Source organism: Ursus maritimus, unplaced genomic scaffold, assembly GCF_017311325.1.
Source record: "Ursus maritimus isolate PB19 unplaced genomic scaffold, ASM1731132v1 scaffold_30, whole genome shotgun sequence".
Taxonomy (NCBI): Eukaryota; Metazoa; Chordata; class Mammalia; order Carnivora; family Ursidae; genus Ursus; species Ursus maritimus.
Genome location: NW_024425564.1, coordinates 10,153,927 through 10,169,914, shown reverse-complemented (window position 1 = coordinate 10,169,914; position 15,988 = coordinate 10,153,927). Strand labels below are relative to the sequence as shown.

The 15,988-nt window shown below is 46.4% G+C and overlaps 1 protein-coding gene across 1 annotated transcript in view; it reads left to right on the top strand.

Moving 5' to 3' along the window:
* SCGN (secretagogin, EF-hand calcium binding protein) overlaps positions 1 to 11,814 on the top strand; it is a 35,942-nt gene extending 24,128 nt beyond the window's left edge. The window contains exons 8-11 of the mRNA XM_008692941.1: positions 2,455 to 2,500; positions 2,741 to 2,800; positions 4,527 to 4,595; positions 11,591 to 11,814. Coding sequence (XP_008691163.1) covers positions 2,455 to 2,500; positions 2,741 to 2,800; positions 4,527 to 4,595; positions 11,591 to 11,719 — 304 coding nt within the window. The 3' untranslated portion in view covers positions 11,720 to 11,814. The remainder of the gene's footprint in view (positions 1 to 2,454; positions 2,501 to 2,740; positions 2,801 to 4,526; positions 4,596 to 11,590) is intronic.
* Positions 11,815 to 15,988: the final 4,174 nt, after the last annotated feature.

The window sequence follows — 15,988 nt, the reverse complement described above, 5'->3', positions numbered from 1 at the left end:
GGTGGAGAAAGGAGCTGTGAGCCAAAGAATGCAGGCAGCTTCTAGAAGCTGGAAAAGGCAAGGAAACGGATTTTCCCTTGGAGCCTCCAGAAGGAAGCAGCCCTGTGGACGCCTCGATTTTAGCCTGGTGGAATCTGCCTCAGACTCTGATTTCCAGGATTGTAAGATAATCATTGGTGCTGTTGAAGCCACCACATCTGCTCATTTGTCACAGCAGCAGTAGGGAAATAACTGAATGACTTGAAGGTCGTAAAACATTTATACACAGGACTCTTCTCTCTCTACCCCCAGCTCTAGAATGGAGGGAGCCCTCTTAATCCACACATGAGCTCCTCTCAAGTACATGGCCTCTCATAGTTCAGGCCGCTTGGTGCCAACCCAGAGATAAGGACAGGATTCCTTATAGAGTTCCAGGATATTCTACCCTTTACTTGGCTCAGATTCATTCTCTTTACCCTGGGCATTGAGAAGAGCAAAATTTTCCAAATTGTTGTGTGATATTTCTTCTGCCTTTCTCTATGCCGTGAATGCATGATTATGAATGCAACATAAATCCAACGCTTTAGGCTTTTGAAACTGTATTCTATTAAATACAATTGTAATTAAGCAGAATGTAAGGAAATACATTTGTTTTCCAAAACAAAACCCATAATTTTTTTTATTGAGTATCATTTAGGTATTATAACATTTACTCTTCTAAAGTGTAGAATTCGGTATACTTTAGTCTATTCATAAAGCTCTTCAGCCATCACCACTGCCCAATTCCAGAACTTTTTCATTGGGCCAGAAAATCACCCCATTGCCCATCAGGAATCACTCTCTCCTCCCCTCCCCTCCCAACCCCTGAGAACCACTAATCTACTTTCTGTTTCCGTGGATCTGGGTATCCCGGGTATTTCATACAAATGGAATCATAGAATACGTGGCCTTTCATGTCTGGTTGAGGTCCTTTATTTCTTCGTGGGGACTGAAGCAACTGTCTCCTGTTCTTTTCATTTCAGCTCGAAGAATCCCTTTAGTATTTCTTGTGGGTCACATTTATTGTTGTTGATACTTGTCTTTTTGCTTAATGACTTTTTCCAACTCATCCTGTAAAATCTGTGGCTTTGTCATATGCGGACACTGAAGTCTGCTTGGTTGCTGGTTAGTTAATGGCTGGGCAGTTCATGGCTTGTATGTCTCCCAAGGTTTGCTGAGGGGCTGTGTATGTGGGTTGGGGCCCTTCTGCTATATGCTGCCAGGAAGTTTACAGTTCTGTCTCAGCCTTAACTTCCTGCGCGCACGGAGCACGAGGATAAGCCGCTGGTGAGACCGTAGGGCCCTGAGGTCTTTTCTGTGCATACACACAGTCCTGGGCATGGATATAATCCTACGCATGTCTACAGATTTCTAGATTCCCAGAAATATTTTGGAGCTTATAAAAGCCCCAATGGACATCTCATTCCCCCAGAGTTTCCTTTTAAGCGTTTTAGTTAGCCTGTTGTGTACCCAAACTCTATTCTTTTCTTTAAAGATTTTATTTGAGAGAGACACAGAGAGAGCATGAGCAGAGGTGAGGGGCAGAGGGGGAGGGAGAAGGAGAAGCAGACTCCCTGCAGATTCCCTGCTGGGCGCAGAGCCTGGCTCCATGCTGGGCTCGATCCCAGGACCCTGAGATCATGACCTGAGCCGAAGTCAGACACTTAACTGACGGAGCCACACAGGTGCCTCTGTTTACCCAAACTCTTATCCGTCACTGTGGTCGGCTGTGATCTTAAATAATTGCTTTTCATTGTTTTTGACAAATCTCCCAGGTAAAAAGCTTTCCCACTAGCTGAGTTCAAAATCAGGTCAAACAAGTGCACCTTGCAAGTGGGGTCATTCAGAGAACACCAGAGAATGGCAGTTCTCTGCGAATCAGGTTTTGAAAGGGCTCCAACTCTGTTCTCACTATAGCAGCTGCTAGAACGCTCATTTTCCCTGGGACTATGGGCTCTTCCTTTTCAAAGACGGGAGGAGCTGGGTAGAGGGATGAAGCAAGTTAAAAAGCCACAAAATCCACTGTTCTTACCAAAATTAAGTCATTTTTCCAAAACAAACACTCCCCAGATTTCCACAAGACTTGAATTTCTAGAATTCTGAAAAAGTCGTTTTGACTATTTTGTGAGTGTGTGCCAGTTTTCTCGTTGCTGTTACGGAGGAGAGAGTTTTCATAAGCCTTTACTCTGCCACTTTCCACCAAGACGACTTTTTAAGTCTCTCTATGGTGACTACTAATCCCTATGAAAGTCTCTCCCAATTAATTTTTAAATGTGTTCTTAAACTATATAAATTCCTATTTTTCAAGTACTTACCCTCTTCTGCAGAATAGTCTGGAAATTGCTCGCCCTCTCCTCATGACAGTTATGGATTTGACTTGCCTCTGAGAGCTGACAGATCATGTAAATTACTTGTCTTTTCTTCTTCTCCATTTAGGATTCTGGCTCTTCAGGAAAACTTCCTTCTCCAATTTAAAATGGATGTAAGTAGTGACATTTCGCTAAGTGGGCTCATGTCATTCACGTCTCTCTATAAATTCGAGAGGGAGGGAAGAGAGGAAGGCATCTGTTGGTGTCGTAATTGATCTAGAGACGGACGAGGCTCACTGTTGGGATTAAGGGTCACTGGCTCAACGTTTACGAAAGTTGTCTGTGACCCTGGGAGGACTGTGCAACTGAAGCGTCCCGGTGCTGGGCTGACATACTGTTTTCTCCACACACAGGCTTGTTCCACCGAAGAAAGAAAGAGGGACTTTGAGAAAATCTTTGCCCACTATGATGTTGTAAGTGTGTCTTTTTGGGTTGTGCTGGCCACTTGTAGGGAGCAAGCTTGTTTAGCCCCTTTGTGGGGTCATCCTACCCACAGACCCTTCACTGACACGATGGATAGCAAGCCCACATGGGCGCTGCCATGTCCCACCCTCAGCTTCTCCTTGTGAACTTCTGAAACTACATGAAAATGGGCAAAGGAGTGTTCACGGTTGAGAAGAGAATAAAATCATGTTTTTCCCCCTCTGGCTCTAAACTGGGAGAAAGTTTCTCCCTCCTGATCTCCATCTAGAAAAGTACGCTCGAAAACCAAAGCAAATAATCAAGTTGAAGACAGCAACCATCCCAAAGAAATAGAGGCAGAGCGAGCCCTGCCGACATAAAACTACTTCTCTTGTGGGATTGGTTGTGTGGCCCTGCTTCCGAGAGGAGAAAATCATAATTCTCAAGCACAAAGTGGGGCAAGGAGATTGCATTTCTTGAGGACAAGGTAGACTAATGCAAGAAGGAAGAAAAATGAGAAAGTTAGGAAAAGTCAAGGGAGATGCCGCACTGAGACTCACCACACCGGACGTGTGTTTGTGTCACATTCTGAGCAGAAAGGAGCACCACCTGGGAGGGGTGGCTCAGCAACGCGTTCACGTGTAAAGTCTCTGTGACCCATCACCTGCGTTTGAATCAGGCCTCGTTGGCCACGTGACCTCGGGCAGGTTCCTTAACCTCCCTGTGCCTCGTTTCCCTTACCTCTAAAGTTAGGGTGACGAGGATAACAATAATAATACCTACCCCATGGGACTGGTGTGAGAATTCAGTGATTTCATGTTTGAAAAGCTCTTAGAGGGGCGCCTGGGTGGCACAGCGGTTAAGCGTCTGCCTTCGGCTCAGGGCGTGATCCCAGCATTATGGGATCGAGCCCCACATCAGGCTCCTCTGCTATGAGCCTGTTTCTTCCTCTCCCACTCCCCCTGCTTGTGTTCCCTCTCTCGCTGGCTGTCTCTATCTCTTTCGCATAAATAAATACAATTAAAAAAAAAAAAAAAAGAAAAGCTCTTAGAAGGGTGCCTGGCAGGTAGCGAGCGCTATGTTGGTGTTCGGTAAATACACTAAGGGAATAGATTCTTTTAAATGACATGCTAAAGGTTCAGGGTGAAGAAAACGAAAAGATGGATGGATGAGTGGTCATGACTGGAACTTTAGAGACGAAACTGAAGTATTTTAACATGTATCACATGTTATAGACATTCTTACAAAATGAGCAGAAAGAAATAAGGGTTTTATGTACAGACCAAATAATAATTCTAATATATTCATTCAATCTAGTCACTCTTGATTTAAAATGCATATTTTAATAATCATCAAGTTCTCGCTAAATCATAAAGCAAAATAAAAAAGAATGTCAGCCTGTATCTTTCAAAGGACCGATACGATGTGTAAATAACAGTTGTCTGAACTGAAGCCTGATATTTGGGAAGCGAATGAAGTTGGTATGTGTCACGTTAATGTGATTTGCAAGAGCCAAGGAACTCTCATTTGTTGACATGGGTGTCGTTACGTACAATTAATTCTTCTCACGTCTGTGGGACATTCACATCCTGCACAGAGAACCTAACTGGAACGTACCATTTCCAAACCTGTTTGCAACCACAAAAGAATATTGATCTGGACAATTCACCTAATTTATTCTTTAGCTTTCTGACTTTAGCAAATGTCATTTGGTTGATTGGCTCTTGTCTCTTTCAGAGCAGAACGGGAGCTCTGGAAGGCCCGGAAGTGGACGGCTTTGTCAAGGACATGATGGAGCTTGTCCAGGTGATTCACGGGGGCGCAGACATGACACTCACTGGGGGTCGGGGCCGCCATTGTGACTGACTCCACTGTGGATTTCTGAGAATCCGTGGGGCTGACGATTAATAGACCAAACCTAGGGACACAGTTGATTTAACAACCTTTGAGCTTCTGTGAGAACTGACATGTCTCCCTTTCTCTCCTAAGACCCTTTGTAGTTTCTGTTCCGTGAAGCCCCCATCGCAGCTTCTTGTTTCCATCATATAAAACCCCTCTCTTTTATCAGAGGAGCACAGGTCTGCTTATTTCTTGATTACGGAAAGGCCTTCCTATCCCTGGACTTGGTTATTAGAATACCTAAAACTTTTAATTTAATTTCATGAAATAAATCCCATATTTGATGATCCCATATTAATTTCATGAAATAAACCCCCCCACCCTCCCGAGGGGCTGCTTGAACAACTAGCCTGAAATGCTGGTTACTTAGCTAGCAAGACGGAGCTGCGATTCGAAGTGACAGGTTTTAGAGTATCATCACCATCACAAAGCTGTTTCGGGTCATGTAGACTGTTTGAAACGAGCAATCTCCTTGGAGAGCCTGTGTATTGTAGTAACTGGCTGCCTGATCTCGTTAAGCGGACACTTTGCAACTCTTTCTTTGCTCGGGGACTGTCTAGCCACTGAATTTAGCACATTCATATCCTTCGAGATTTTTTTGAAGTTAAAACGATGATAATGTCCTGATTGGCTCAGATGGCAACAAATTAGAGTAGCAATTGTTAACTGGTTTTGGAATCCCAGACCCGTTTGAAAACCTGAGTAGAACTATGGAATTTGGGGGGCACCTGGGCGGCTCAGTCGGTTAAGCGTCGACTCCTGATTTCGGCTCAGGTCATGATCTTGGGATTGTGAGTTCAAGCCCCATGTTGGGCTCTGCACTGAGCATGGAGCCTGCTTGTGATTCTCTCTCTCTCCCTCTGCCCCTTCTCCCCCATCCCTGCTCACTCGCTCTCTCTCTCTCTCTCTTTCTCTAACAACAAGAAAACTATGGAGTTTTGCATCAGAAAACTTCCTCCCAATTTACCAATTTTTGCATCAGTCTCCAGGAAGTTCACATTCTGTGATTGAGCAGGCATAGATGAGATTTTTTTTCTGACCTCTGATCAGGATGACGTTGGTGTGTTCTCTGCCTCCTCACTTGTGTTGTTCCCATCCCAGCTGGCCCACGCCTCTCCTTCAGTCCCTTCACGGGAGCTCCGTTGGACACTCCACCGCCATCTGCTAGTGGAACAGTATGGTAGTGCCTTTCGCATTGATTGCTAAAGGAAAGTCCAGTACTTACTCTCCATTGAATGCCAGAATGACTTCTGTAATAGAAACTGAGCAATTATCTATGGGACATTAAAATCCCACAGTGGTAGGCTTGGCCAAATTGCAGTTTTAATTTGCCTTTGATAGAAAGCATGGGATGGGGGGGCCTGCTTCTCAGAGCAGCGTGTGGCCTCCTCTGCTCCGTGGAGCTCGGGCATCTGACTGCCAAAGTCCACAGCCCGGGGGGGGTGATGTGTGCACACCCCTCCAGACCTTTTCACTTGTCACTGAGCCTGGCAATGGCTTCCATGAGTTACTGGGAGATATGGACAGAAAACCTAAACCAGCCACAGAATAGAGAAGGCATTTTCCCAGAGGAAATTAAAGAGAAGGGGAAAATTCTAGGCCATCCAAAAAACAGGAGTTTGCCTCACCCTTTGATAGGTTCGAATCACCTCCATGGGAATCCCCTTGGCTTGTACTTGTCCCTCTATTTTGGGGGGGCTCTGCTACAGCAAAAATGTACCCCTCAATAGCAGTGCCAGCCAGGTGAAGAGAGCCGGTTCCCAAGGACTGAATGAGGCTGGTCAGTAGCAGAAAAGCAGCTGACCAGGGCTGATACGTCCAGCTAAAAAGTATTACAAAGTAGTTAATTATTAATGTTCTCCTCTGGAGCCAGATTACTGAGGTACTGGATCTTTCCCAGTCTTTGGGGTTGCTTAAAAAACCATTCACCATATAATTTGAAGGATGTTGTCAAGGGAAGATCTTTGAGTAAATTGGGCATTTCTCAGGTTCATAAACTAGAGTTCCTTCTGCAACTTTTTATTTTTCATTTTATTAGACAGGACAATAGGACAAGTCAACAAACCAGTATCTGGAATTTGTTTTAAAAGCAATTATCAGAGCATGCCATGAGGTCAGCAGGGAGCAGGCTCAGTTTCTCAGTGGAGAGTCTTGGTCAGGATCCCTGACGTTTGCAATAATGACCCTGAAATACACTTGTTTTATAGCCTTTCATTCCTGCACAACTATGTATGACACATATATTGAATCTGGTTATCAGAACCTCCCTTTCCCTGATCTCTGGAAAATGGCACCCAAGGCTGTCCTCTGTCAGTATGATGAGATCAGACAAAATAATTTCTGTGCAAGATTCGTAAAGAGTCTGCAGGCCCCTTGGGACAGCACCAATATCAACAGGAGAATCTACAGCTTCAGCCAGAAAGGAGAAGGCAAGACAGCTGAGGTGCCCAGCACCGCACACCAAGGAATTGAAGTGTGGATGGTGACGTGGGGAGCCAAACACATGGGGTTCCAGAGATGCCCAGGGCGTCTGCCTCGAGGGGAGGAGGGTTCCTGCCCTCAGGCTCCCCCAAATTCATTCTTTCTCCTGCTAGACACCCCTTCTGCTTTTCTCTGTTGTCGACAAGGAGATGATGAGCAAGAGGGGACAACACTTAACCTAAAGGATGGCATCTAATGTATGCTGCTAGCCCTCGGCAGACATGGTGCTGTTTCTCTTCAATTTTTCAATTATAAAAATGATACATCGCAGAGCAATTTGAAAGTAGAGAAAAGACAGAAGAGTAATCTCTACCCTCGAGTAGACCTTCTGTTAACGGATTCGTTTCTGCGAATATTCTGCACAGGCGAGCTCTACTGATAAGCGTTTCCCCGTTACGGTCGTTGTGTTAATGTATGTGTAAGGTTTTACCACTGGTTAGATATCCCTTACCTACACATTTCTCTTTTGCCTGCAATTTTTTTTTTTTTTTTTTAGAGATTTTATTTATTTCTGTGACAGAGAGATAGCCAGCGAGAGAGGGAACACAGCAGGGGGAGTAGGAGAGGAAGAAGCAGGCTCATAGCAGAGGAGCCTGACGTGGGGCTCGATCCCACAATGCTGGGATCACGCCCTGAGCCGAAGGCAGACGCCTAACAACTGCGCTACCCAGGCGCCCCCTTGCCTGCAATTTTTAAAAAATTTTTAATTTGGGAGGAAAGATTTTAATTTTTTTCAGTAATCTCTGCACCCAGTGTGGGGCTCCTGTTTGGCGAGTAATTCAGATTGTTGACCGGGTTTGTGACTCCAACTAAAACTTCGTGCGTGTTTTTGTAAGTGTGTCCGGGTTTTAGGCCTGATCCCAGGAGTGGAATCGAGGAATGCGTGCGCTTCCACATTCCTGGCACCCACTGTCGCACGTTAGAAAGAGCAGCATGTGTTTCTTCCTTTCCATCTTCGAAGCCCTTTCTCCCAGTCCCGCCTGCCCTCCCCACGCCACCCAGAAAGCCAGTGACGTCATTTTGACCCAGGCTTGCCTATCACGGAAGAACGCAGGCAGGCATCTCTATTTTTTCTCACTATGTTTTTTTAGCAACTTCATGTGCTGCTGTCCCTTGGGGGACAGATAGCTTTTAAGAAAAGACAACAGGTGGTAAGGGAAGGGCAGTGTAACCCCAAACACGGAGTGTTGCAACGGTGGGACCCGATGATGTGCTTCCCGGGCTCACGTTACCACGCGGTCCCGTATACACCACTGTCTGCTGGATTTCCCACGGTCTGATCAGGTCCTTCCATCAGCCTAGCAAGATGACCCTGAAAGAACACCACCACAGTGCTCCTTTTCATTGTACAACATGCAGTGGGAGATGCTCATTAGAAGAAACGTCTTCCAAGCTTGCTAAGAAGGACCTGGCCAAAGTCTTAGGCGATAATGCTTTGGCCTCTACACGTTACCTGGGTGTTTTCAGACACCTGAACGGCCTATAAATAGCAGAGTGGAGACGAGAACACATTATGATTTTGCATGGCTAGAGAGTGAGGTTCTGGCTAATTAAATACTCTGATCGAAGAGTTATCCTAAGTGGTTTACAGAAAAGAGCACTTGCACCATTGAAGCTGTCATTCAGTCCCTCTAGGGGTCAGAAGGTGGCCCAGGCAGGGTCTTGGGGTGCTGACGTGGACTCTAGCAAGGAGATTTCGGGAGTGCTGGCAATGATTTATTTGGGGAGAGGGTCTGGATTCGCTTTCGCTGTTTTAGGAGACATCTCTCCTAAACGTACAGGAAAGGGAGGGCGCATGACGAAAACATGAAGACTGCCCTTGGAGACATTCATTAATTCCACAGATGTAACAGCACTTATCACGGGCAAGCACGAGGACACAGATCCAGACCCAGACGTTCCCCTAGTTCCAGGATTCGAGGGGGCGGGGGCTAGATAAGCATTTTTCAGCCAGCTACCCCAGATCCACTCTCATACTTGCCCATGAGAAGGATAAGAAATAGAAAATGCATTTTTGCATGGGCGGCTATGACATAGTATACTGTTTTTTGTTGTTGTTTTAAGATTTTATTTATTTATTTGACAGAGAGAGCGAGGGAGTACAAGCACGGGGAGCAGTAGGAGGAGAGAGAGAAGCAGGCCCCCCGCCCAGCAGGGAGCCCGATGTGGCGCTCCATCCCAGGACCCTGGGATCATGACCTGAGCTGAAGGCAGACGCTTCACCAACTGAGCCACCCAGGCACCCCAGTATAGTGTACTGTTAACTAGATGTGCTCTGGGGCCTGCCTGACCTGTGCCAGCTGTGTGACAGTGGGAAGGTTAATTAACCTCTCTGTGCTTTAGTTTTCTCATCTGTCAATTAAAAGTTGATTGTAGATACAATCTCATCAGGTTGTTCTTGAAGATTGGAATTAATTTGTGTAGAAGCCTTGGATCTGGAACCCATGTGTACTTACACTGGTGACTTGCTGCTAAAACTGAGGCCTCCCCAGTGATCTCAGGTGATTTTTCTCCCATGACCCAAATATCGCTGAACAGCAGCACTTAGGTCTCCTGACTCCTAGTGAGTTGCCAGACATTAAAAGCATAACTCAAAAGGTCCAAAGAAACTTCCTTTACATACACCCATATTCATACCCTCCCCCCCCACACACACACAAAATAAGGAAATAATTCCTTTTGCAGGAAGTAAATTAGAAAAAAAAAAAAAACTTAGAATAGCTTAAATGAGGTAAATTCACTGGCAAATTAATTCGTACTAATGTGTAAATGACTACCACCCAAGTCTTTTCTAAGCATGGGAATTTGCTAAGAGGATCCTGGGGCAGAATGCCACTAACTGGACAAAGGATGTGGCAGGAGTGGTTGAGGCTGCTGACAACCAAAGGTCCCCGCTTTGCAACTGTGCAAGAGAGGGACTCCCAGGGTGGAGCCATGGAGTGTAGCTTGCTGCTTTCAGGACTTCTAAGCCATTTCAGGGACCACACCTACACCTGCCTGTCACTGACACCCAAGGAAGTATCCTAGGTAAGCCCCGACAAGGAGACTGTGCGGAAGGTGTGCTGCTTCTCAGCCTCTTAGTCCAATCACTGACGGACCCTCCATCGGGAGTGCCGTTGCCCCAGGTTCATGTCCTGATGTCCCCTGGAATCCTGCCCCTCGCTGGAGGTTACGGTTGCTCTGCCGTCTGGCTCCCAGTTCCTGCTGCTCTCTGCCCTCCTTCCTTCCCTCTGTGAAAACCTGCTATCAGGGACAGACTTGGTGTCACTCATCTACCCTGCAGACAGTGCAAATTAGCTTGTCTTGATTCGGCTGTCTAGTTGAAGCATGAAAGTTTTTGTTTCCTACTCAAGTTTTTTGGAGATTTCTTTGGCAGCAAAGCAACCGTGGGGTGGGCTGGGTGACGGGGAGAACTTCCCCGTGCTCCCAAAACCAAACCCTGCACACGGCTGCCTCCTTGGCTCACTGGTGAGACTAGTAATCAAGGGGTTTGGGGTCTGGTGAGCTGGGTTTCCTCCCTCCACGGACACGGGTTTTTTTATCTAGACCCCGAGTGTTCACACCGCCGGTCAGGCCGCCGCACGGTGTGAACTGGGGTGAGCACTTATTTCACTGGAGGCAGGAGACTCAGGACCAGAAACACTTTTGCAATTTCCTAGCCTGGCAGGACGGTGCAGCTCTGAGNNTCGTGGCTTCCCCTGTGAGCTTGGGTTACCCCAAGGTTATCATGTACATTAAATGAAATAGCCTGTGGAGAATCACTCAGCTCACGCAGTGCTCACTTTTGTGGGCCTTTTGAGTTTGAAATTATTTTCCCAACTGAGGCGTATCACAGTTCCTTCTTGACCCCTAAAATATCCCTTCAAATAAATCATACGTCCGCAGCTCAGGGACATAATGTTCTAGTTCAATTTTAAATCATTATAACCCTTTTTAAAATTAGAGGCACATGGGGCGCCTGGGTGGCTCCGTCGGTGAAGCGTCTGCCTTCGGCTCAGGTCATGATCCCAGGGCCCTGGGACTGAGTCCTGCATCAGGCTCCCTGCTCTGCGGGAGTCTGCTTCTCCCTCTCCCTCTGCCTCTCCCCCCAGCTTGTGCTCTCTCTCTCTCAAATAAATAAATATTTTTTTAAAAATTAAAATAAAATTAGAGGCCAAGAACCTCCCACGGGGAGCGAGTAAAATGGGTCTTCTCTCGCCCGTGTCATGCAAGGCAGGATCCGTGGCGACGACCCCCTGCTCCAAGGCAAAATATCTTTATCACGATGAGGAGACGGAATCACTGGGCATGGCCTGTCTCCACGGAGCCCCCCTCAGCAGGCAGGGGGTCCCCTAAGGGTAGTGAGTGTGGGGCGGGGGCGGCATGAAAGGCTGGGGCCACCACCGGCTGGCCCACTGACATGTCATCTTCACTGCCCTCAGCCCAGCATCAGTGGAGTGGACCTTGATAAGTTCCGGGAGATTCTTTTACGCCACTGCGATGTGAACAAGGATGGAAAAATTCAGAAGTCCGAGCTGGCTTTGTGTCTTGGGCTGAAAATCAACCCCTAATCCCCAGAACGTTTTGCCTTTTGCTCTTATGATGTTTCTGTGCTCCTGCTGCTAAAACTATCTGTGCTTTGCTGTTGGGGACACATGGGGACACTTTCTAACGAACAGTGTGGCATTCCTGGGGGGGATGGGGGACTGAGGGCCTTCTTGCTAAGTGCACGGTGTTCTCCCACTTTACTGAAGGCTCCCCTCCCATGCAGTACCTGTGTCCCCTGCCCCCCACCCTGGGCTTTCCCATCCCACCCAGAGTCTGCTAGCCCACTGAATGTGCTCTGCCGTCCTCCCTCAGGTACCAGGGAGGCGGGAAGCTGAGTCCATCTGTCTGTGTTCCCTCGTGGGCTTTCCGCTGAGCCTGGCATCTGTGGCAGTCCTGTGACCTCTACAAATCAATTTTGTCATGGAAATAAACCTGTAGCTGGAAACAAAGACGCATTGGTCCTTGTTTTTGTGTTGTGATCTTTGCAATGTTCCACCGGATGGTTCTCGGATGGGGTGGTGAGGAGGACAGAGACCGGCAAGATCCTAATAGAATTCACACCTGCTTCCTTCCATAGTTCACAGATGCCCTGGTTGGTGACTTTGCATGAAAGTAGGAGTGGACAATAATCCCTTTGTATTCATTGCAAGGAGACCAGAACACTCGACCTGGGCTGGGTTTTGCTCTTAAGTGCTTTGTAATCTCACATGTCCAGGAAGGTAGGAATACAGAAGGAATTTGGAGAAAATGCTTCCCAGGTTATCCACGTGTTCGTTCCCCACTCTCTTCCTTCCTCGTCCACCAATGTCCTCTAGCAAATCTTTGACCTCCAAGTCTCATTGGATGCCCTGAGTGTCTGGGCCCGTCTGCAGGTTGCAGGCACCCCCTCAGACCCCTGCTTCCTTCACTCCTGGGGCTCTGACACAGTCCCCACATGGGGTGGGGGGGCTGCTTCTCCTGGGGCAGGTGTGCAGAAATTGATGCAAGACAGGCCTCACACTCTCTTACTGTCCTGACACTTTGTTCCCTAAAACATCCCTACCTCATACAAGACTGTGCAGGAATTTCAGCCTTGATGCAGTGCTATAGGTAATTCAGAAAAATTGTGGTGTGGAACGGTATATTCAGAGCCATTCATAACCCAGGAAATTCCCCTCAATGGCAGACCCGGCCCTAAGCTGGTTCCCATCCCCCTCAGGTGTCCCTTACCTCAAATATACAGATAATTATGTAACTACCATCAAGTGCTTTCTACATGCCAAGTACTTGCAGGTGCTTTCCACACTTCAAGCCACGCAGTCCTCACCGAAACCCCATGAGGGAGGTAGTCTCCTGACACCGATCTAAGAGATGAGGCCACTGAGGCAGAGCACAACCTGTCGCTGCTTGGACATCTCGGAAGTGGGGAGTCTCGGACTTAATCGTGGCCCATTTCAGGCACCTTTCGGGAAACCGTGGCCCCTCCCCACAGGTTGGGTCTCACTGTGGGACCCATCGCCGTCCCCAGCAGGACATTTCTCCAGGTCTGGGGCAACACTTGACGGGAGCCCGAAAAGAGCCCAGGTGGCAGCACGGGGCCAGACAAGCACGCAAACCCCTTCTCACCGTCAGATGTCGAGTGGACCGCGTACACTCTCACCCTTCGAAGAACAAGCTTTTGTTTCAGGGCTGAGACAACCCAAACCCACAGGAACGGCGGAAGAATGTGTATCTCCAGGATTTCACATTATTCTGCAGAACCTCGCCTCTTCTTCTAAATCCCCCGAGTTTTTAAACGTTAACGATAACAGAAGTCCTTTATTTTAGTGCAGGTGGGATCTACTTTACATTTACTCATTTCAATGCAGCATCGGATTGGTTTGAAAAATCCAGCTTTTTGGGTCATACATGCAATTTTCTTCTGCTGTCCTTTCTTAAAGCTCTTTTAAAAAAAATTTTACATATATATTTTTTGGTTATGTATAGATACAAAATATACATATAAATTTTGGTTGCATATATATGAGATAAAATTTGCCATTGTAACCATTTTAAGTGTATCATTCCCTGGTATTAATTACATCCACAATCTTATGCAACCGTCAACACTACATATGTACAAAACCTCATCGCTGCAAACAAAACCACTGAACCCATTAAGAACCGTCAACACTACGTATGTACAAAACCTTCTCATCGCTGCAAACAAAACCACTGAACCCATTAAGAACATGCCTCCCCATCCCCTTCCCCCTAGCCTCCTCTGGTTTGTCTCACCTAGCATGTTTCCAAGACTCATCTGTGTCGTAGCGCGTATCAGGACTTCATCTCTCCCTATGGATGAATAATAGTCCTTCATCTGGATGCTCCACGCGTGGTTTATCCGTTCATCTGTTAGTGGATACTTGTTTCGTTTCCACCTTTTGCTTACTGTGAATAATACTGCAGTAAACACCGCCACACAAGTATCTCAGTCCCCATTTTCAATTCTTTCGTGTCCATAAACAGGATTGGAGCTCCTGGGTCACGTGGTAAGTCTATGTTTATCTGTTTGAGGAGCTGCCAACCTGGTTTCCGCATGGCAGTGCCATTTTACATTTCCACCAGCCATGCACAAGGGCTCCAATTTTAATCTGCTTCTATTTAAATAGAGCCCTTTCTGGAACTGACGAAAGTAGAAACTGGATCCAAACTTGTCCTATATCCATTTAATTCATGATTCCTCCTTTAGCTACATGAAGAGGAAGTTTGAGCTTACTGTTCCAGGAGGGCCATATAAATTCTTAGCCAAGCGTCCTCATCCTCCTTGGTGTCTATCTGAAGATGACTGAGGTGTAGATGGGTGGGGAAGAGATGTTTATTCTTTCAAGAGTAATTTTTTCAGATCCACAGAGGGCAGCTACTTGCCCTAAACACGAGCAAGATTTTAGTTACAGCATATGGCTAAGACTCTATTGGAATCTCCCAGGCTGGGGCACCTGGGTGGCTCACTTGGTTAAGTGTCCGACTCTTCATCTGGCTCAGATCGTGATCTCATGAGTCGTGAGACCGAGCCCCACATCTGGCTCCATGTTCAGCCAGGGGTCTGCTTGAGATTCTCTCTTGCTCTCTCTCTCTCTCTCTCTCCCTCTGCCCCTCCCCTGCATGTGTGTGCTCTCTCTCAAATAAATAAATAAATCTTAAAAAAAAAAAAAAAAAAACCTCCCAGGCTTCCTGCCCAATCATAACTTGAAGTTGGTAAAGACCTTTTGAAGTATCCAAAGGAAAGACTGGTGGAGACCTCTGAGTAGGAAGAAGGTGTTCACTCAATGAGAGAGTTCATTCAAAAACCTTCTTAATAAGTTATAGCTTCATATACCATAATGTAGGTACTGATGGGTTCATTGATGAATGGCTGTCTTAATCTGTTTGGGCTACTTAAGAAAGATACCATAAGCCGGGTGGGTTAAATAACAAGCATTGATTTCTGGCCACACTAGAGGCTGGGAAGTCCAGGATGAAGGCCCCAGCAGACTTGATGTCTGGCCCACTTCCTGGTCCATAGATGGCTGGCTGTTCACTGCATTCTCACATGGTGGAAAGGGTGAAGGAGTTCTCTGGGGTCTCTTTCCTAAGGGCACTAATCCCATTCTTGAGGGCTCTGTCCTATGTTTAATCTTTTCCAAAAGGCCCTACTTCCAAATACCAACACTCTGGGGATTAACTTTCAACATAGGAATTTTGGAAGAACACAAACACTCAGTCTACAGCAATGGCCAAGGAAAATAAATGGCCTTAGGCCTCTGTTTGGAAAGCAAAGGGGAACAGGAAGCTGAAGAAGGGCTGCCAAAGGGCAGAAGTCTCTTATCAGAGCCCACGTTGTATAGATTTGATGGGTGGGGGAAAGGTATGGTGGATGGTACCCCTGAGAGTTGTCCCCACCCCGGCCGAAGATGTCTGTTCATTCATTCCAAATCAAAAAGGAAGAAGTAAAATTGTCCCTGAAGATGACATGCTCTTAGAGATAGAGATCCCTTTAAAAAACTGTTAGAACTAATAATCAAATTCAGTAAAGCTGCAGGATACAACATCAATATGCAGAAGTCAGCTGCATTTCTATACATTAACAATGAACTATCTGAAAAAGAAATAAATAAAATAACCTCACTTACCATAGCATCAAAAACAATGAAATGCTTAGGAATAAATTTAACCAAGAGGTGGAAGATCTCTACACTGAAAACTATAAGACTAATAAAAGAAATTGAAAAAGACACGAATAAATGGAAAGATATCCAATGTTCATGGATTGGAGGAATTCATATTGTTAAAAC